This window comes from Salvia hispanica, chromosome 3 (assembly GCF_023119035.1).
Source record: "Salvia hispanica cultivar TCC Black 2014 chromosome 3, UniMelb_Shisp_WGS_1.0, whole genome shotgun sequence".
Lineage (NCBI taxonomy): Eukaryota > Viridiplantae > Streptophyta > Magnoliopsida > Lamiales > Lamiaceae > Salvia > Salvia hispanica.
Window position 1 is genome coordinate 218,732 of NC_062967.1, and position 18,521 is coordinate 237,252.

General features: G+C 38.8%; 3 protein-coding genes across 3 annotated transcripts; 2 read left to right on the plus strand and 1 right to left on the minus strand.

Moving 5' to 3' along the window:
- Window positions 1-6,573: 6,573 nt before the first annotated feature.
- Window positions 6,574-8,691, plus strand: LOC125212630 (ankyrin repeat-containing protein BDA1-like). Its single transcript, XM_048112844.1, has 2 exons — window positions 6,574-7,230; window positions 7,571-8,691. The coding sequence occupies exons 1-2, from the start codon at window positions 6,613-6,615 to the stop codon at window positions 8,441-8,443; spliced, it is 1,491 nt and encodes a 496-aa protein (XP_047968801.1). The 5' UTR covers window positions 6,574-6,612; the 3' UTR covers window positions 8,444-8,691.
- Window positions 8,692-10,634: 1,943 nt separating this feature from the next.
- On the minus strand, window positions 10,635-12,439 carry LOC125216496 (myb-related protein 308-like). The gene is made up of 3 exons (XM_048118230.1): window positions 12,219-12,439; window positions 12,012-12,141; window positions 10,635-11,469 (listed from the first exon to the last, which is right to left on the minus strand). The coding sequence occupies exons 1-3, from the start codon at window positions 12,349-12,351 to the stop codon at window positions 10,872-10,874; spliced, it is 861 nt and encodes a 286-aa protein (XP_047974187.1). The 5' UTR covers window positions 12,352-12,439; the 3' UTR covers window positions 10,635-10,871.
- A 4,000-nt stretch (window positions 12,440-16,439) lies between these two features.
- On the plus strand, window positions 16,440-18,428 carry LOC125216092 (protein ROH1-like). The gene is made up of 2 exons (XM_048117712.1): window positions 16,440-17,018; window positions 17,605-18,428. Exons 1-2 carry the CDS (start codon window positions 16,572-16,574, stop codon window positions 18,355-18,357), a joined length of 1,200 nt encoding a protein of 399 aa, XP_047973669.1. The 5' UTR covers window positions 16,440-16,571; the 3' UTR covers window positions 18,358-18,428.
- The last annotated feature ends 93 nt before the right edge of the window (window positions 18,429-18,521 follow it).

Sequence of the window (18,521 nt, forward strand, 5' to 3'; positions counted from 1 at the left end):
TCGTTACTCGTGATAATTGACCACTACAGGAGGCTTTTGAAACCTTATTCCTTGGGTAACAGTTGGGTATTCTCGAAATTGGATTATCTCTCTATCGTTTTTCTGAAAAACGGCCAAAGGCTACTCCCTTTGGATTTATTTAGAATATTAAAAAGGTCATAGCTTTCTCGTTACTCGTGATAATTGACCACTACAGGAGGCTTTGGAAACCTTATTCCATGGGTAACAGTTGGGTATTCTCGAAATTGGATTATCTTTCTTTCGTTTTTCTGAAAAACGGCCAAAGGCTACCTGCCTTTGGATTTATTTAGAATATTAAAAAGGCCATAACTTTCTCGTTACTCGTGATAATTGACCACTACAGGAGGCTTTGGAAACCTTATTCCATGGGTAACAGTTGGGTATTCTCGAAATTGGATTATCTCTCTGTCGTTTTTCTGAGAAACGGCCAAAGGTGATAATTGACCACTACAGGAGGCTTTGGAAACCTTATTCCATGGGTAACAGTTGGGCATTCTCGAAATTGGATTATCTCTCTGCTCGTTTTTCTGAGAAACGGCCAAAGGCTACTACCTTTAGATTTATTTAGAATATTAAAAAGGTCATAACTTTCTCGTTACTCGTGATAATTGACCACTACAGGAGGCTTTTGAAACCTTATTCCATGGGTAACAGTTGGGTATTCTCGAAATTGGATTATCTCTCTGCTGTTTTTCTGAAAAACGGCCAAAGGCTACTACCTTTGGATTTATTTAGAATATTAAAAAGGCCATAACTTTCTCGTTACTCGTGATAATTGACCACTACAGGAGGCTTTGGAAACCTTATTCCATGGGTAACAGTTGGGCATTCTCGAAATTGGATTATCTCTCTGTCGTTTTTCTGAAAAACGGCCAAAGGCACTACCTTTGGATTTATTTAGAATATTAAAAAGGCCATAACTTTCTCGTTACTCGTGATAATTGACCACTACAGGAGGCTTTGGAAACCTTATTCCATGGGTAACAGTTGGGCATTCTCGAAATTGGATTATCTCTCTGTCGTTTTTCTGAGAAACGGCCAAAGGCTACTACCTTTGGATTTATTTAGAATATTAAAAAGGCCATAACTTTCTCGTTACTCGTGATAATTGACCACTACAGGAGGCTTTGGAAACCTTATTCCATGGGTAACAGTTGGGTATTCTCGAAATTGGATTATCTCTCTGTCGTTTTTCTGAGAAACGGCCAAAGGCTACTACCTTTGGATTTATTTAGAATATTAAAAAGGCCATAACTTTCTCGTTACTCGTGATAATTGACCACTACAGGAGGCTTTGGAAACCTTATTCCATGGGTAACAGTTGGGTATTCTCGAAATTGGATTATCTCTCTGTCGTTTTTCTGAAAAACGGCCAAAGGCACTGCCTTTGGATTTATTTAGAATATTAAAAAGGCCATAACTTTCTCGTTACTCGTGATAATTGACCACTACAGGAGACTTTGAAAACCTTATTCCAAGGGTAACAGTTGGGCGTTCTCGAAATTGGATTATCTCTCCGTCGATTTTGTAAGAAACGGCCAAAGGCTACTACCTTTAGATTTATTTAGAATATTAAAAAGGCCATAGCTTTCTCGTTACTCGTGATAATTGACCACTACAGGAGGCTTAGGAAACCTTATTCCTTGGGTAACAGTTGGGCATTCTCGAAATTTGATTATCTCTCTGTCGTTTTTCTGAGAAACGGCCAAAGGCTACTGCCTTTGGATTTATTTAGAATATTAAAAAGGCCATAACTTTCTCGTTACTCGTGATAATTGACCACTACAGGAGGCTTTTGAAACCTTATTCCATGGGTAACAGTTGGGTATTCTCAAAATTGGATTATCTCTCTATTGTTTTTCTGAAAAACGGCCAAAGGCTACTCCCTTTGGATTTATTTAAAATATTAAAAAGGCCATAACTTTCTCGTTACTCGTGATAATTGACCACTACGGGAGGCTTTGGAAACCTTATTCCATGGGTAACAGTTGGGTATTCTCGAAATTGGATTATCTTTCTGTCGTTTTTCTGAAAAACGGCCAAAGGCACCTGCCTTTGGATTTATTTACAATATTAAAAAGGCCATAACTTTCTCGTTACTCGTGATAATTGACCACTACAGGAGACTTTGGAAACCTTATTCCATGGGTAACAGTTGGGCATTCTCGAAATTGGATTATCTCTCTGTCGATTTTGTGAGAAACGGCCAAAGGCTACTACCTTTAGATTTATTTAGAATATTAAAAAGGTCATAACTTTCTCGTTACTCGTGATAATTGACCACTACAGGAGGCTTTGGAAACCTTATTCCATGGGTAACAGTTGGGTATTCTCAAAATTGGATTATCTATCTGCTGTTTTTCTGAGAAACGGCCAAAGGCTACTACCTTTGGATTTATTTAGAATATTAAAAAGGCCATAACTTTCTCGTTACTCGTGATAATTGACCACTACAGAAGGCTTTGGAAACCTTATTCCATGGGTAACAGTTGGGTATTCTCGAAATTGGATTATCTCTCTGTCGTTTTTCTGAAAAACGGCCAAAGGCACCTACCTTTGGATTTATTTACAATATTAAAAAGTCCATAACTTTCTCGTTTCTCGTGATAATTGACCACTACAGGAGACTTTGGAAACCTTATTCCATGGGTAACAGTTGGGCATTCTCGAAATTGGATTATCTCTCTGTCGATTTTGTGAGAAACGGCCAAAGGCTACTACCTTTAGATTTATTTAGAATATTAAAAAGGTCATAGCTTTCTCGTTACTCGTGATAATTGACCACTACAGGAGGCTTTTGAAACCTTATTACATGGGTAACAGTTGGGTATTCTCAATATTGGATTATCTATCTGTCGTTTTTCTGAGAAACGGCCAAAGGCTACTACCTTTGGATTTATTTAGAATATTAAAAAGGCCATAACTTTCTCGTTACTCGTGATAATTGACCACTACAGGAGGCTTTGGAAACCTTATTCCATGGGTAACAGTTGGGTATTCTCGAAATTGGATTATCTCTCTGTCGTTTTTCTGAAAAACGGCCAAAGGCTACTACCTTTGGATTTATTTAGAATATTAAAAAGGCCATAACTTTCTCGTTACTCGTGATAATTGACCACTACAGGAGGCTTTGGAAACCTTATTCCATGGGTAACAGTTGGGTATTCTCGAAATTGGATTATCTCTCTGTCGTTTTTCTGAAAAACGGCCAAAGGCACCTACCTTTGGATTTATTTAGAATATTAAAAAGGCCATAACTTTCTCGTACTCGTGATAATTGACCACTACAGGAGACTTTGAAAACCTTATTCCAAGGGTAACAGTTGGGCGTTCTCGAAATTGGATTATCTCTCCGTCGATTTTGTAAGAAACGGCCAAAGGCTACTACCTTTAGATTTATTTAGAATATTAAAAAGGCCATAGCTTTCTCGTTACTCGTGATAATTGACCACTACAGGAGGCTTAGGAAACCTTATTCCTTGGGTAACAGTTGGGCATTCTCGAAATTTGATTATCTCTCTGTCGTTTTTCTGAGAAACGGCCAAAGGCTACTGCCTTTGGATTTATTTAGAATATTAAAAAGGCCATAACTTTCTCGTTACTCGTGATAATTGACCACTACAGGAGGCTTTTGAAACCTTATTCCATGGGTAACAGTTGGGTATTCTCAAAATTGGATTATCTCTCTATTGTTTTTCTGAAAAACGGCCAAAGGCTACTCCCTTTGGATTTATTTAAAATATTAAAAAGGCCATAACTTTCTCGTTACTCGTGATAATTGACCACTACAGGAGGCTTTGGAAACCTTATTCCATGGGTAACAGTTGGGTATTCTCGAAATTGGATTATCTTTCTGTCGTTTTTCTGAAAAACGGCCAAAGGCACCTGCCTTTGGATTTATTTACAATATTAAAAAGGCCATAACTTTCTCGTACTCGTGAAAATTGACCACTACAGGAGACATTGAAAACCTTATTCCATGGGTAACAGTTGGGCATTCTCGAAATTGGATTATCTCTCTGTCGATTTTGTGAGAAACGGCCAAAGGCTACTACCTTTAGATTTATTTAGAATATTAAAAAGGTCATAGCTTTCTCGTTACTCGTGATAATTGACCACTACAGGAGGCTTTTGAAACCTTATTCCATGGGTAACAGTTGGGTATTCTCAAAATTGGATTATCTATCTGCTGTTTTTCTGAGAAACGGCCAAAGGCTACTACCTTTGGATTTATTTAGAATATTAAAAAGGCCATAACTTTCTCGTTACTCGTGATAATTGACCACTACAGAAGGCTTTGGAAACCTTATTCCATGGGTAACAGTTGGGTATTCTCGAAATTGGATTATCTCTCTGTCGTTTTTCTGAAAAACGGCCAAAGGCACCTACCTTTGGATTTATTTACAATATTAAAAAGTCCATAACTTTCTCGTTTCTCATGATAATTGACCACTACAGGAGACTTTGGAAACCTGATTCCATTGGTAACAGTTGGGCATTCTCGAAATTGGATTATCTCTCTGTCGATTTTGTGAGAAACGGCCAAAGGCTACTACCTTTAGATTTATTTAGAATATCAAAAAAGGTCATAGCTTTCTCGTTACTCGTGATAATTGACCACTACAGGGGGCTTAGGAAACCTTATTCTTTTGGTAACAGTTGGGCATTCTAGAAATTTGATTATCTCTCTGTCGTTTTTCTGAGAAACGGCCAAAGGCTACTGCCTTTGGATTTATTTAGAATATTAAAAAGGCCATAACTTTCTCGTTACTCGTTATAATTGACCACTAAAGGAGGCTTTGGAAACCTTATTCCATGGGTAACAGTTGGGCATTCTCGAAATTGGATTATCTCTCTGTCGATTTTGTGAGAAACGGCAAAAGGCTACTACCTTTAGATTTATTTAGAATATTAAAAAGGCCATAGCTTTCTCGTTACTCGTGATAATTGACCACTACAAGAGGCTTAGGAAACCATATTCCTTGGGTAAACCTTTGGATTTATTTAGTATATCAAAAAGGCCATAACTTTCTCGTTACTCGTGATAATTGACCACTACAGGAGGCTTAGGAAACCTTATTCCTTGGTTAACAGTTGGGCATTCTCGAAATTTGATTATCTCTTTGTCGTTTTTCTGAAAAACGGCCAAAGGCTACTACCTTTGGATTTATTTAGTATATTAAAAAGGCCATAACTTTCTCGTTACTCGTGATAATTGACCACTACAGGAGGCTTTGGAAACCTTATTCCATGGGTAACAGTTGAGCATTCTCGAAATTGGATTATCTCTTTGTCGTTTTTCTGAGAAACGGCCAAAGGCTACTACCGTTGGATTTATTTAGTATATTAAAAAGGCCATAACTTTCTCGTTACTCGTGATAATTGACCACTACAGGAGGCTTTGGAATCCTTATTCCATGGGTAACAGTTGGGCATTCTCGAAATTGGATTATCTCTCTGTCGTTTTTCTGAAAAACGGCCAAAGGCAGCTGCCTTTGGATTTATTTAGAATATTAAAAAGACCATAACTTTCTCGTTACTCGTAATAATTGACCACTACAAGAGTCTTTGGAAACCTTATTCTATGGGTAATAGTTGGGCATTTTCGAATATTGATCATCTCTCTGTCAATTTTGTGAGAAACGACCAAAGGCTGCTGCCTTTGGATTTAATTATAAAAAATTTCCAAACTTTGATTTGCATTAATTTTATTGGAAGGATAAAAATGGCAAAAAAGAAAATATTTTTTGGGATAAAGCTAGAGATGTGTTTTATTATACTTTTAATAACTAATTACTTCTGGTCCGTGGATCTAACTAAAATTAAGGGGCCAGGTCCAAGAATTGAACAGTCTCAAGCTTGGGCCAGTCCAGTACAAACATATGAGTTGAAACTCATCAAAATAATTCCATAAAAACAAATAAGGAAAGGAGAAACAACAATATTCGGAACTCGCCACTTTTTGTAACATAGATCATGAATTATTAAACTATTTGAAGTGTGTGAGTATATATATATCACGTATCATGAATTATTAGGAGTACTATTTAATCTTTATCTTCTAAATAAACTAAGGTCTTGCAAGAATCTTATTTTCAAGATTTCATTTACGATTTATATAAGTACTCATTACTCCGTACTTGATAGTTTATTGGAAGTTCGTTAGCGTTTTTTAATTGGGCAGTTATACTTATCCAAATGAAGAATTCGAACATCATAATTAATTAAGTGACACTTTTTTTCATCATTACTAAATTTACTCTTATTCTCTCTCAACTTTACATTCTCATCGTTACTAAATTAGTACCACTACTATTGTCTTTCATACTCCATTTTAATACCTTTCCATTTAACTTAAAAATATCACTTCCTAAATTCTTGTTGCAAATATTGTTAAAAAGAATCAGTTAAGCTGGGACCAGTAAAAAAGTTGCAAATATTAATTTGAAGAAAGGTATTGTGTACTCACCAATAAAGAGGGAATCAAAGTTTCCTTTAACTGGCAAGTTTGCTTGAATAGTTTACTACTCCTATATATATAAAGTGTAGATTAGTGTAATAAATTGAAACACTCTATACTTTGTAGCAGTGATGGCAGAAGAAAAAAAAATTGAAAACATAGAAATATGTGCGAAGAGATGCTCAAAAACAGATGGTGAGGATTCCTGCTGCATAGCAAAAATATACAATCTGGAAGAGGCGAACTTCGCGGAGACTCCGCTCCACAAAGCGGCGGCAGCGGGGAACACGGAGGTGGCGTTGGAGATCCTGAGCCTGATGCCCTCCCTGGGCAGCACGCTGAACAGCAGGGGCTGTAGCCCCCTCCACCTGGCCATAGAGGGGGCTCACCGCGACACGGCGATACTGATGGCGAGGTTCGACAAGATGCTGGTGCGGGTGAAGGGCAAGAAGGGGATGACCCCGCTGATGCTGTGCGCAGCCAGATCCGGCATGGAGGAGGAGCACAATGGGGATGATGACAGGAGGCTTCTAGCGCAGCTGCTGCTGGCGTGCCCGGAGTCGGTGAGCGACAGGAATAACAAGAACCAGACCGTGGTTCACGTGGCGCTGGAGAACAGGGGGTGCCAGACGGTGTGCATGCTGGTGGATTGGCTCATGAGGAGGAACCAGATCACCTCGGTTCTGTCGGTCAAGGATATCCACGGCAACACTGCTCTTCATACTGCGGTTCAGTATGGATGTCAAGGGGTGAGTTATATTCAATTAGATTTTGAATGATGATAGATGACTATATAATGAAATGATTTTATAGAAAAAAGAAGATAAAATGAGAGTTTTGATTATGAATGTTATGTACTCCCTCTGTCCAATTAGAAATGAAACGTTTTCCTTTTGGCCTGTCCCATTAAAAATGAAACGTTTCTAAAAAAATGGAAACAATACTCTCTCTACTTTTTTTTCTCTCTTACTTTACCCTCTCTTCAATAATTCACAAAACAACACTACATAAAATCTCGTGCCGAAAAGCAAAAGTTGCATATTTAATGGGACGGAGAGAGTATTTATGATGCAATGGTTTTCCTTGTAGGGGGCGAAAAAATTAGCGGGACTGGTCAAAGTAAACAGACTGAATGCCGAATGCAAGACCGCTCTAGACCTTGCCCAAAACAGACTGGATTCCGAAGGCAACACTGCTCTAGACCTTGCCAAATACCAAGATATTAAACGCAACTTAATTCGTAAAGGAGCCAAGTCCCAGGAAGCTATTTACAAACATACAAAAGCCGATTACGTGCTCGAGAAAGCAACCTTCCCGGAAGCCATCTCCCGCGCCTACTACTATCTAACCGTGCAACTCACCCTCGAGATGCGCAACACTGTCTTGGTGGTGGCCACGCTCATCGTGGCCGCCACCTACCAAGGGGTGTTCAGCCCCCCTGGAGGCCTCTATCCGGCCCCCGAGCCACAAATCCCCAACAAAACCCTAGTCAGCAGCCATCGCCCCTTTATGGGGCGGAGGCTACTGGCGACCTCCGAGGACAAACACTTGGCCGGCCAGATGGTGATGGAGAAGGCTAAATACCGGTACTTCATGCCGTCCAACACGTTCGCGTTCGCACTGTCGGTCGTGATAGTGATATTTGTGGTCCCAGGCACGCCGATTTTCTTGATCCTCCACGTCTGCCTGGTCTTCATGTCCATGAGCTATCTTCTTGCTCTCGACGCTATATCTTATTACACGGGCATCTCCAACATGATCTTCTACATGTCCGTCTACGCCATTGGCGGAGCCTTTCTTGTGAAGCTCTTGTATTATCCGGTCAAAGCGCTCCTCGTCGACGAGGATTGGTGGCTGCGGGGAATCAGCGTCAAATTTGATAACTTTATAGGAACCAATGGGAATTTCTACACCATAAGCCTGAAAATGAAGAAGCAGTTCATGCTTCTACGTCTTAACTGAAGGACGGATTTTCGTTGTTTTCTTGTGTGTCTTAGAAGAAATTGATTGCATGCAAGTCGGGGTTTGAATTTATTGTAGATTGAGATCATAACTATTGCATGTTAAGGTCATGTAATAACTTGTGTGTTATTTTGTTTTTTGTTTTTGTTTTTGAGAGGGATGGAAGTGGTGTGGGTTGATGAAATAAGATGTGTGATAATGTAATTATTGATTTGGATGATTAAATAAAACTCTTTTTATTGGATCTAGCCTAGAGACGATATGCAAGTGATAAGTTGGAATGTTGGATGTTCATCCTCTAACCAATAGGTTTGCTATTTCATTCGAGTAGGAATTAACTCTGATGTAGCTATATACATACGTTGATTAACAAGATTTATTTACTAAACTAGCGTCTTGCAAAAAATATACCGTATATACCATTAGTGAGCACATCCAATTAAGTTATTAATTAGCTTTTTATCTTGAGCAGTTAGCCAAATGAAGTAATTCAAACATTATCTTACAATTAATAAACGTATATTGTTTCCTTACCTTTTATGGATACTACTTTGTACCACATGCATTACACGTTTGGAGTATTTTATTTAACACTGAAGAAAGGTATTGAATTAATTACAAATTAATATTAACAAACTTGAAGAAAGGTATAAAGCATAGTTTAGGGAAACAGAATGCCTTGCTTCATTAGTTTCCCATAATCACAATTCACGTGTAGCTACATATCTATATAAACCCTAGATTATTATAACAAATTACAACATCCTTCAAAGTGTAACACTTTGTAGCAGCAATGGATGATTTTTCCAGCATTAAAGTATGTGAGGGTATATGCAAAAGAACAAATAGTGGGGATGGCTGCTGCATAGCAAAAATATACTCTTTGTTAAAAGATCACGCAAAAGAGCTCAAGGATATGGAAGAGGCGAAGTTCGCGGAGACTCCGCTCCATAAAGCAGCTGCAGCCGGGAACACGGCGGTGGCGTTGGAGCTCCTGAGCCTGATGCCGTCACTAGGAGGAATCGTATCTCGTCGGTCCTGTCTGTCAAGGATCTCCACGGCAACACACCCCTTCATGCCGCGGCTCAATTTGGATGTTTAAGGGTCAGTGAGTCCTACTTTTATATTATACTAGATATTTTTTAATGAAGCGTGAGTGGAATGAATTAATTAATATAGTAAAAGTGAAATAAGACGACGAATGTTTAATTTGTTGTAGGGGGCAGAAAAAATAGTGAAATTGGTGAAATTAAACAGATTGAATTCCGAGAGGATGAGCGCTCTAGACCTTGCCATAAAATACAATCAAAGTGAAGTGAGGAAACTCTTGGAAGAAAAAGGCGCCAAGAAAAGTAATGAGATTCGCGAAGATACAACAACAACCGATTACGTCCTCACCGACTCAACCTTCTCCGAAGCCTTCGCCCGAGCCTACTACTACCTAACCAAAGAGCTCACCTTTGAATCGCGCAACACCATCTTGGTGGTCGCCACGCTCATTGTATCCGCCACCTACCAATCGGTGCTCCAGCCCCGGGAGGACTCTCTCCGCCCCCAAACGACACACAAACCACCCCGGGAAGCCTAGTCAGCCGCCCCCGCCCCACAATGGGACTGGGACGGAGGCTGCTTTCAACGGAGGACGACACGTGGAAAAACTTGGCCGGGAAGATGGTGATGGAGAAGGAGAAGTATCGTTACTTCATGCCGTGCAACACATTATCGTTCGCCCTGTCGGTCATGATAATGATACTTGTGGTCCCGAGCTCGCAGGTACTGTTCTTGATCCTCCACCTCTGCATGGTGTTTATGTGCTTCAGCTATCTATTGGCTCTAGACGTGATATCTCATTACACGGTCATCTCCGACATGATCTACTACATGTCGCTCTACGTTATTGCGGGGGCGTATAATGTGAAGCTGTTGTATTATCCGGTGAAAGCGCTCCTCAACGAGGATTGGTGGCTGCAGGGATTCAGTTTCAAAGTTTCCAACTGTTCTAGCGTAGTTAAATGGTTTTACACCGACACTGCTATGAGGATGAAGAAGCAGCACACGGTGCTGCTTCTTAAATAGTCATCTTCATAAACTAAGGTCATGTATCTAGGGATGAAATTTCAAAAAATTTCATCCCTAGATGAGTTATCACCCCTACCAAACACGTAATAATACTACTGTACTTATAACTAAATAAACGCAAACACAGGGCATCAATTATATACTATGGAGTATTGTTTTTTCTCCTTCACATTATTGACGAAAACAAACATTCCTAATTCCATATATTCGCCGAATACTATATATGAAACTCAAATCCTCTCCCGAAATCATAAATATCACAACCACACACATACACATAACATAGGTTAATTAATTAATTAATTATAACAATAATATACGTAGTAATTAATTAATTATTCACACTGAGTCAAAGAGATGATGGAAAAGAAGCCAGCAAAGTTGACGATTCATCCTCCCCACCAATATTATTCCCTTGTGCTTGGTCCCATAAAAAGTAGCCAGAAAATGAATTCTGTGCTTCAATCCATTCATTCATCTCATTTCTCTGTTGCAAACACTCAGCCTCTGAGATTGCACTATTCGGCACATCCATAGGCAGCATAAGATTCTCTAGATTCTCCATTAATGGTGTGAATTGGACCATTTCTTGTTGGTCATGATGGTGCCATGTTTCTTGGTTCAGTAATGCATTTTCATGGAGAATGTGATCTATTCTGGTGTTGCTAGTGAGGCCAAGGGCTTCTGCGGTCGTGGTGGGCCCGATGTCGAACATGAAGGTTGTGGTTTTGAGAGGGAGTAATGTGTCCGGAGGAGGCGACGACTTGGTGGATAGATTTAGGTAAGGGAAGTGGATTTGAGGAGAGGTGAAGCGAGCATCTTGATTAGGGTTTGTTTTGGTGTTGTTTGATGATGGCTTTCTTATCTTCTTCTTGATCCACGAATTCCAGTAGTTTTTTATCTCGTTATCAGTTCTTCCCGGTAAATGGCTCGCTATGTGTGCCCATCTAGCAATAGTAGATCATGTTAAAGATCAACGATCGGAATTAAATTTTAGTACAAATTAAAATGATAAAAAAAAAAAAAAAAAAAAAAAAAAAGTAAAAACAAGCAAAGTTGTCGCTTTACTATAAAATTTGCTAGAATTAATAAAGGAAAAGGTTTGAGAGGGATGGAACGTGGGATTTCTTCGTTGAGAAGTGACTTAAAAAACAAGTGCTAGAATAATTCATACTTGACTACTGTATGCTTGTTTTTTACTATAAAAACATTCTATATTTAGACAAAATTTGTGACATTACCATCTTAACGACTTCCAAACTGCCAACTGAAAGCTACGTATTTGAATATGAAAAAAGTACTATACACACACATGCAAAAATACACACATTAACATACTCAAGAATTTAATATCTACATACACACACATTATCCATATAATCAAGAATTGAAATTATAATGATCAATAATCTTCAAAAATATAGTACTACCACATAATCAAATAATTCTACCAGTAAATTTTTGTGTACACAATGTAAGGTTTGATTACCTGTTTCCTACTGCCCCATGAAGATTGATGATCATCTTCTCCTCTTCCGGTGTGAACCTCCCCCTTCGAATATCCGGCCTCAGATAATTTATCCATCTCAGACGACAGCTCTTGCCGCATCTTTGAAGCCCTACCACAAAAAAAAAATAATCAAGATTACATGTACTAAATACTAATAATAGACACAATTAATGATTGTGAAATAACCTGCTTTCTGAGGCACTTCGCTCCAACAGCCATAGCCATGAGTGGTGATGTACTGGACGAGCTTCTCGTCTTCCTCGGGAGACCACAGCCCCCGCTTGACCTTCTGCTGGTTGCAGCAAGAATGGTGTCCCATGATCACTGATTTTATTAATTTTTAGGCTAAATTAAGGAGAAATTTGGGAGCGATTCTGCTCTAATTTATGTTGAGAGAGAAAAGAATTGGACCCATGAAACAGGACTAATATTTGGGCTTTCCATCTAACACTAAAATGACATTTTATCAAACTCAATATAGTTCTACGTACACATGTAAGTATTATGTACAGTAACAAACTTGCCTGTGGCTGTGGGTACATATATATATCATACTCCATTTCCGCCGATGTTTGCGTACGTACGAATCGCCACTTTCCGACGTGCAAATCAAGTCATGTAATAACCAACTTAGGCATTAAAAAAATCACAATTGTCATTTTTTTATTATGGGGAAAGAATGCCGACAATTTCAAGTGTGCAAGACTGCAAAGTGGTACCAATAACTACTTTAAAATGCACATTTTTACTATTTTCATATCGTTACCAGGGTCTATAAGGTCGAATGTCCGCCCGTGTTACAATTGTTTCAAGCTGCGGGGATACAGAAAAATGCCTAGCGGGCTTGGGTCTACCAACGCCAAAATCCTAGTTCCGTCACAATTTTGCATTTTTCGGGAAATGTCCTGAATAAACGGGACACGCAAATCAAACTTTTTTCAAAAGTGAAGATTTTTTAAGAAAAAACTCAGGGTAAGGGGTAAGGTGAAATTAGGCAAAAAGAAAATTAAATTTGTTTAGAAGTAAAAGCTTGGTATGCATTGTCCCACATGCACTCCATTGTTAAGTCAAACTATGAAATGATGGAAATTACTATATTTGAAGTTATTGTATCAATGATAACCTTGTGTATAATGCTAAGGCCAAAACTGATTCACCGCTCAGATTTTTTCAATTATGCAACTCCTATTTTCTCTTGTAATACTTTCAATATAGGTCTATGTATTATGGATTCATTCTATATGTTTAGTACATATACCATATTTTGATTTACAAGGAGAGAGAATACGGTTATAAATAGAGGATACAATTGAGCAATAAAATAATGTAAGTGATGATAGAGAAAATGGAGAAAGAAGAATGATAATGACCATTAGAGAGGGATTTCAACTGATGCAAATCTTCCACCATACAGATTTGAAAAATAAGTGAATTTTGCTTGGATGGATGAGAAGCTGGATTTGGAAGTAAAATGCAAATCATTCTAAAAAGGACAGATTTAGGGGTGGGAATGATATAAAACATAGAAATGATTAATCTTAGCTTTAAGGGGGAGCAATAGAGTAGCCTATCATGGCCTACACCTTAGGGAGAGATTAGGAAGGTAATTAGTGAGAAATGACATGTGAAATAGCCTCCTAAGCATGGTTGGTTGAGTTAGGAGTAATTCATAGATAACAATAACATATCCACCTTAATCAATTAAGCTCTTTAATAAGGTTAATTATGCTTAATTTCTGTGTGTTTAACACTAACTATTTGTATTGGCGAATTGCAGCCAGTGATGGCCCATTAAATGGGCCCTATTATCCATCATTAGTAGCTTAATTATACCTTTCTCGTAATCACATCCAACTTGCTCGTTTTAATTATTTTCAAGCTTTTTTTCTTTTCATATTCAATTGAAGTTGAAGCTTAGATTTGCAATTTTTTTCAAACATATTACTCCCTCCGTCCCAACTAAGATGACATGCTTAATTTTTTTTTTAGTTTGTCCAAACAATGTGACATATTTTCACTTCTGGTAATTTTCTCTCTTCATTAAATATTCGATTATCTTCCTCTCGAGTAAATATTTAATACCTTCACTTGCTCTTCCCTCTTCAATTAGCCACATTAATCAATAATTTGTGCCGTCTAAGAATGTGTCATTTTAGCCGGGACGGAGGAAGTACTTTATTATAAGTGTATTGTTTCTAATAAGGAAATTTCTCCAGTTATATAGTGCAATATTAATCGTTATAGTTAATTACTTAACCATAAGTATGTTTTTAGAAATTTTCCCAACGTTTGTATCAAAATGTTACTGTTTCAACACTAATAGTTTTTCAAGTAAAGATGTGAAACGTTAAACGTTTTTGCATATTATATCCCCTTTAAGATTCCTCTCACTCATTTTATAATAATTTCTAGTTATTATCGCGTATACTTTGGGGGTGTTCAGTTGACAAGACTAAATTTCATGATTAAATATGTATCATGTTTGGTTCATAAGATTTAATCCTAGATGGATAGTCTCATGATTATTAGTCATAGCTTCCCCCCCCCAAAACTAAAATAATCCCACAACTTAATCCTAGATGGATAGTCTCATGATAATTAGTTATAGCAACCGAACACCACCTTTATGAATTAATTGGTGAACATTTTTCTAAAAGTTTTTTAAATTGTATTCTTGAAAAGCGTAAAACAATATTTATTGTAAATAAAACTATGGAATTTTGTGTTTACCTATTTTTATAATGCATTCCATTTTTTCAACAAAAAAATTAGAAATAACTAATGTATAAATTAAATATTCATTAATTATTAATAGTAAGAGACAAAACATAGAATATTTAGTCTCGAAAACTATATACAGAGCGGCCTTGTAGACCCTAGTATTGTGATTATTTATTGAGGCCCAATATCTATTTTGGGCTCTTCAAAACAATCTATTTTGGGGTTGCCCCATCTCTATATTTTAATGTAAAGGTCGGCCGCTAATCACTCATCCATCCTCTTTTTAAACTTGTAAAAGCCTCTTTCATTTTCATAATCACATTTCTTAATTAAATCAACTTTATAAAATTTAAACCAATTCACCTTAATAAACTAATTCTTCTCCTAAAACGGATATTCTTCGGGAATTTCGCTTTAGATCTTTGAGAATCAGTTTTCTTGGATTCTAGTGTAGCTATGTATAAATGATTTAAAATCAGACACAGTTTAACTCGAATTAGAGACAAATAATTTTGACAAAAGATATTTTATGGCTCGAGTGTTATAAAATGAGTGGAATGGTTAGTGAAATGTGAAATGAAACATATGTTAATAGTCGATCGACTAAAATAACAAAATGAGAGGAAACAAAAAATTATAAGAGTCACAGTAATCAATTATATTGAGACATGCTTTGCATTTCTAATTGCAATAATTCAAGAATTTAAGTGGGGAGAGGAAGGTGGAAGAGCAATATGGTGTAATGGATCCAAGACTTCTAGGCTCGGTCAAAATATCTGTCAAATTGGCTTTGAATTTTTTGTTTATGTATTTATTTTTCTCCTATTTTTATTACTATCATTTAATAATTTTAGAATCTGCTAACCAACTTTTTGGCCTTTTTGGCGAGGGAGGAAAAAAACAATATTTCAACGTGGGCACACTAACACTAGTAGACAACGAAACGCGTTCAACGCCTCAACTTTTGTCATAATTTTTTGGCATTTTTATTTTTCAATGCTCACACCCTTTTGGCAAAAGTGTGTCTCACAAATTACAAGATGGCCCTCCATGTGCAAAGACCAACTTCTTTGCCATGACTCATTAATTTTGGTATGTTGAATTTGTCCTTACTCATTGTCATCTTCTAATTCTATGGTGCATGCACCCACTAACTAGAACCTTGTTATACACAATAATTGTTCTTATTTTGCATATTGATTTAGTCGAAAATTTAAATTGGTTTGTTAAAATTTTAATATCTTGTTTCACATCGGCTTGGTGATGATCGGCTTGGTGATGATCCTATCTCTTCTATATAAGTATGGATAACTCTCCCCCTTTTGATCCCTTTTAAGGGGTGAATGGCCCATTTCTAATAGATCTTAAACTAGTTCCTACCGCCAGGATGTTTTTTATCTAAATCGATATATAAGATCAAGAGTGGACATATAAAATTATTTTAATAAAGGATGTATATTGTTCAGGATTATGTGATTATAATTTTTCTATATTATCATTGTGACCATATTGAACTTTTGCACAACAATTCACACAAAGCATTAATTTTTTTGTTTATTCAAAAATCAATCTTGACCATCCATCAATCAAGATTTACAAACTAGATTGATTTCTTCAAAAATATAATACTACTTACTAATTCAAGAGGATATAGCAAGGGCAATATAGTAATTGAGTGAGAAACGGTCAGCCCCCGACAAACAATAACCATCACCCATCCCTTGATCACTTATATTAACTACCAAAACCGTCGCTACAATCGTCATAACTCATAACTACCACCGCCAAAATCCAAGGAAAAAGAAAAGAAAAAAGAAAATGCCGGTGACTGAAATCCAAAACTCGTTCCTGAACCGCATCAGCATCCGTCGCAATCAGATCGCGGCCGCGGAAAGCAACAACAATGAGCTAGACCAAGAGGACTTGGAACTCTTCAGCCGCAACGTCGCCGACCGCTTCACCGCCCTCCTCCCGGCCCATGAGTCCCCCTCCGCCGCCCCTCAAATCCTCACCCTCTCCTGGTTCCGAGAGCTCCTCGACGCCTTCCTCTCCTCCGAAGCCGAATTCAAAGTCCTCCTCCTCTCCGTCCGCGACCCCTCCCGCCCTCCCCTCGACCGCCTCGTCCCCGACCTCCTCGACCGCTCCGTCAAGGCCCTCGACGTCTTCAACGCCGTCACCAACGCCCTCGACCTCATGCACCACTGGCAGAAGCTCGCCCAGATCGCCGTCTCCGCCCTCCACCAATCCCCTGTTGGCGAAGGCCAGGTAAAATATTACTCCCTCCATCCACGAAAATTCGTCTCGGTTTGACCAGGCACGGGTTTTAAGAAATGTAATGGAAAGTGAGTTGAAAAAGTTAGTGGATTGTGGGTCCTACTTTTATATACTCCCTCCGTCCCACAAAGATTGTCCCATTTTTCCATTTCCGTCCGTCCCACAAAGTTTGTCCCATTTCACTTTTTACCATTTTTTATAGTGGACCACATATTCTAATTTTCTAATTTTAAAAGAATATTTCTAATAGTGAATTAAATAAGGAGAAAATCAGAATTAAAATGTTAATTTTTGTCAAAATCGGGTTTAAACCCGTTGACCGTTAGTTTCTAACGGAAATGATGACGGGGGATCAAAATGATCAAATTTCCATGTGCAGGACCAAAAAATCCAAAAGATAATGTTAGGACCAAAAACGTAAAATAACCATATGTTAAGTTTGGCCTTTATTCTTTCTATTTTATTCTGTCATTTTTTTTTTTTTTTTAAAATCTCATTCTCCACTAACATTACTTCAATTACTTTTTTCTTTTATTAATTTGTATTATTCTGATATTTCCTACTAACTTTCAAACAGGTTCGTCGTGCGCGTCGTGCCCTGTCCACCCTTATCGCCTCCATGTCGTTCGACGACAAGGACGGAGGGAGTGGCGGCGGTGGGGGCCACGGGAAGTGGGCGGAGCGGACGCGGTCGTTCGGGAGGCGGCTAGGGGGTGCTCTGGCGAGCCGGGACCGGGGCGCGGTGGGGAGCCTGCGGTCGCTGTCGTGGACGGTGGCGAAGTCGTGGTCAGCGGCGAAGCAGGTGCAGGGGATGCTGATGAGCCTGGCGGCGCCGAAGGGGGGCGAGGCAGGGGGGATGGCGACGCCGGTGTACATAATGAACACGATGCTGGTGTTCGCGGCGTGGGCGCTGGTGGCGGCGGTGCCGTGCCAGGAGAGGAACGGGCTGGCGACGAGTTTGCACATACCGCGGAGCCTGAGCTGGGCGCAGCCGATGATGGCGCTGCAGGAGAGGATCGGGGAGGAGGTGAAGCGGAAGGAGAAGAAGGGGAGCCCGGGGCTGATGGAGGAGCTGCAGAAGATGGAGGCGGCCGCGCATTCGCTCGTGGAGTTTGCGGACGGGTTCGTGTTCCCGTTGGAGGACGGGAGGGCGGAGGAGATGGCGAAGCAGGTGGAGGAGCTGGCGGAGATATGCCGGAAGATGGAGGAGGGGCTGGGGCCCCTCCAGCAGTTGGTCAGGGAGGTGTTTCATAGGATTGTCAAGAGTAGAGGGGAGATTCTTGATGTTTTGGATCATGTTAATAAATTGTCTGCAACCGTGCAATATTGAATTTAGTGTAGGCTTGTACATTTTTTGGTGAATGCATATATTTTTTACAGCATAAAACATGTTTGAAATTATATTGATTTGTCATCTCTTTCTTTAACCTATAGTTTGATGTTACTCTTAATTTAGAATGTACTGTGATTTTTGATTGAGCGTTAATATTTTAA

Bases quoted from the DNA above. Each gene is read 5' to 3' on its own strand.
- LOC125212630 (XM_048112844.1), top strand. From the start codon at position 6,613: ATGGCAGAAGAAAAAAAAATTGAAAACATAGAAATATGTGCGAAGAGA. The intron at 7,231-7,570 runs GTGAGTTATATT...TTTTCCTTGTAG, and splicing joins TTCAGTATGGATGTCAAGGG to GGGGCGAAAAAATTAGCGGG.
- LOC125216496 (XM_048118230.1), bottom strand. From the start codon at position 12,351: ATGGGACACCATTCTTGCTGCAACCAGCAGAAGGTCAAGCGGGGGCTG. The intron at 12,142-12,218 runs GTTATTTCACAA...TTTTTGTGGTAG, and splicing joins CGAAGTGCCTCAGAAAGCAG to GGCTTCAAAGATGCGGCAAG. The intron at 11,470-12,011 runs GTAATCAAACCT...TACTATTGCTAG, and splicing joins CATGGGGCAGTAGGAAACAG to ATGGGCACACATAGCGAGCC.
- LOC125216092 (XM_048117712.1), top strand. From the start codon at position 16,572: ATGCCGGTGACTGAAATCCAAAACTCGTTCCTGAACCGCATCAGCATC. The intron at 17,019-17,604 runs GTAAAATATTAC...ACTTTCAAACAG, and splicing joins CCCCTGTTGGCGAAGGCCAG to GTTCGTCGTGCGCGTCGTGC.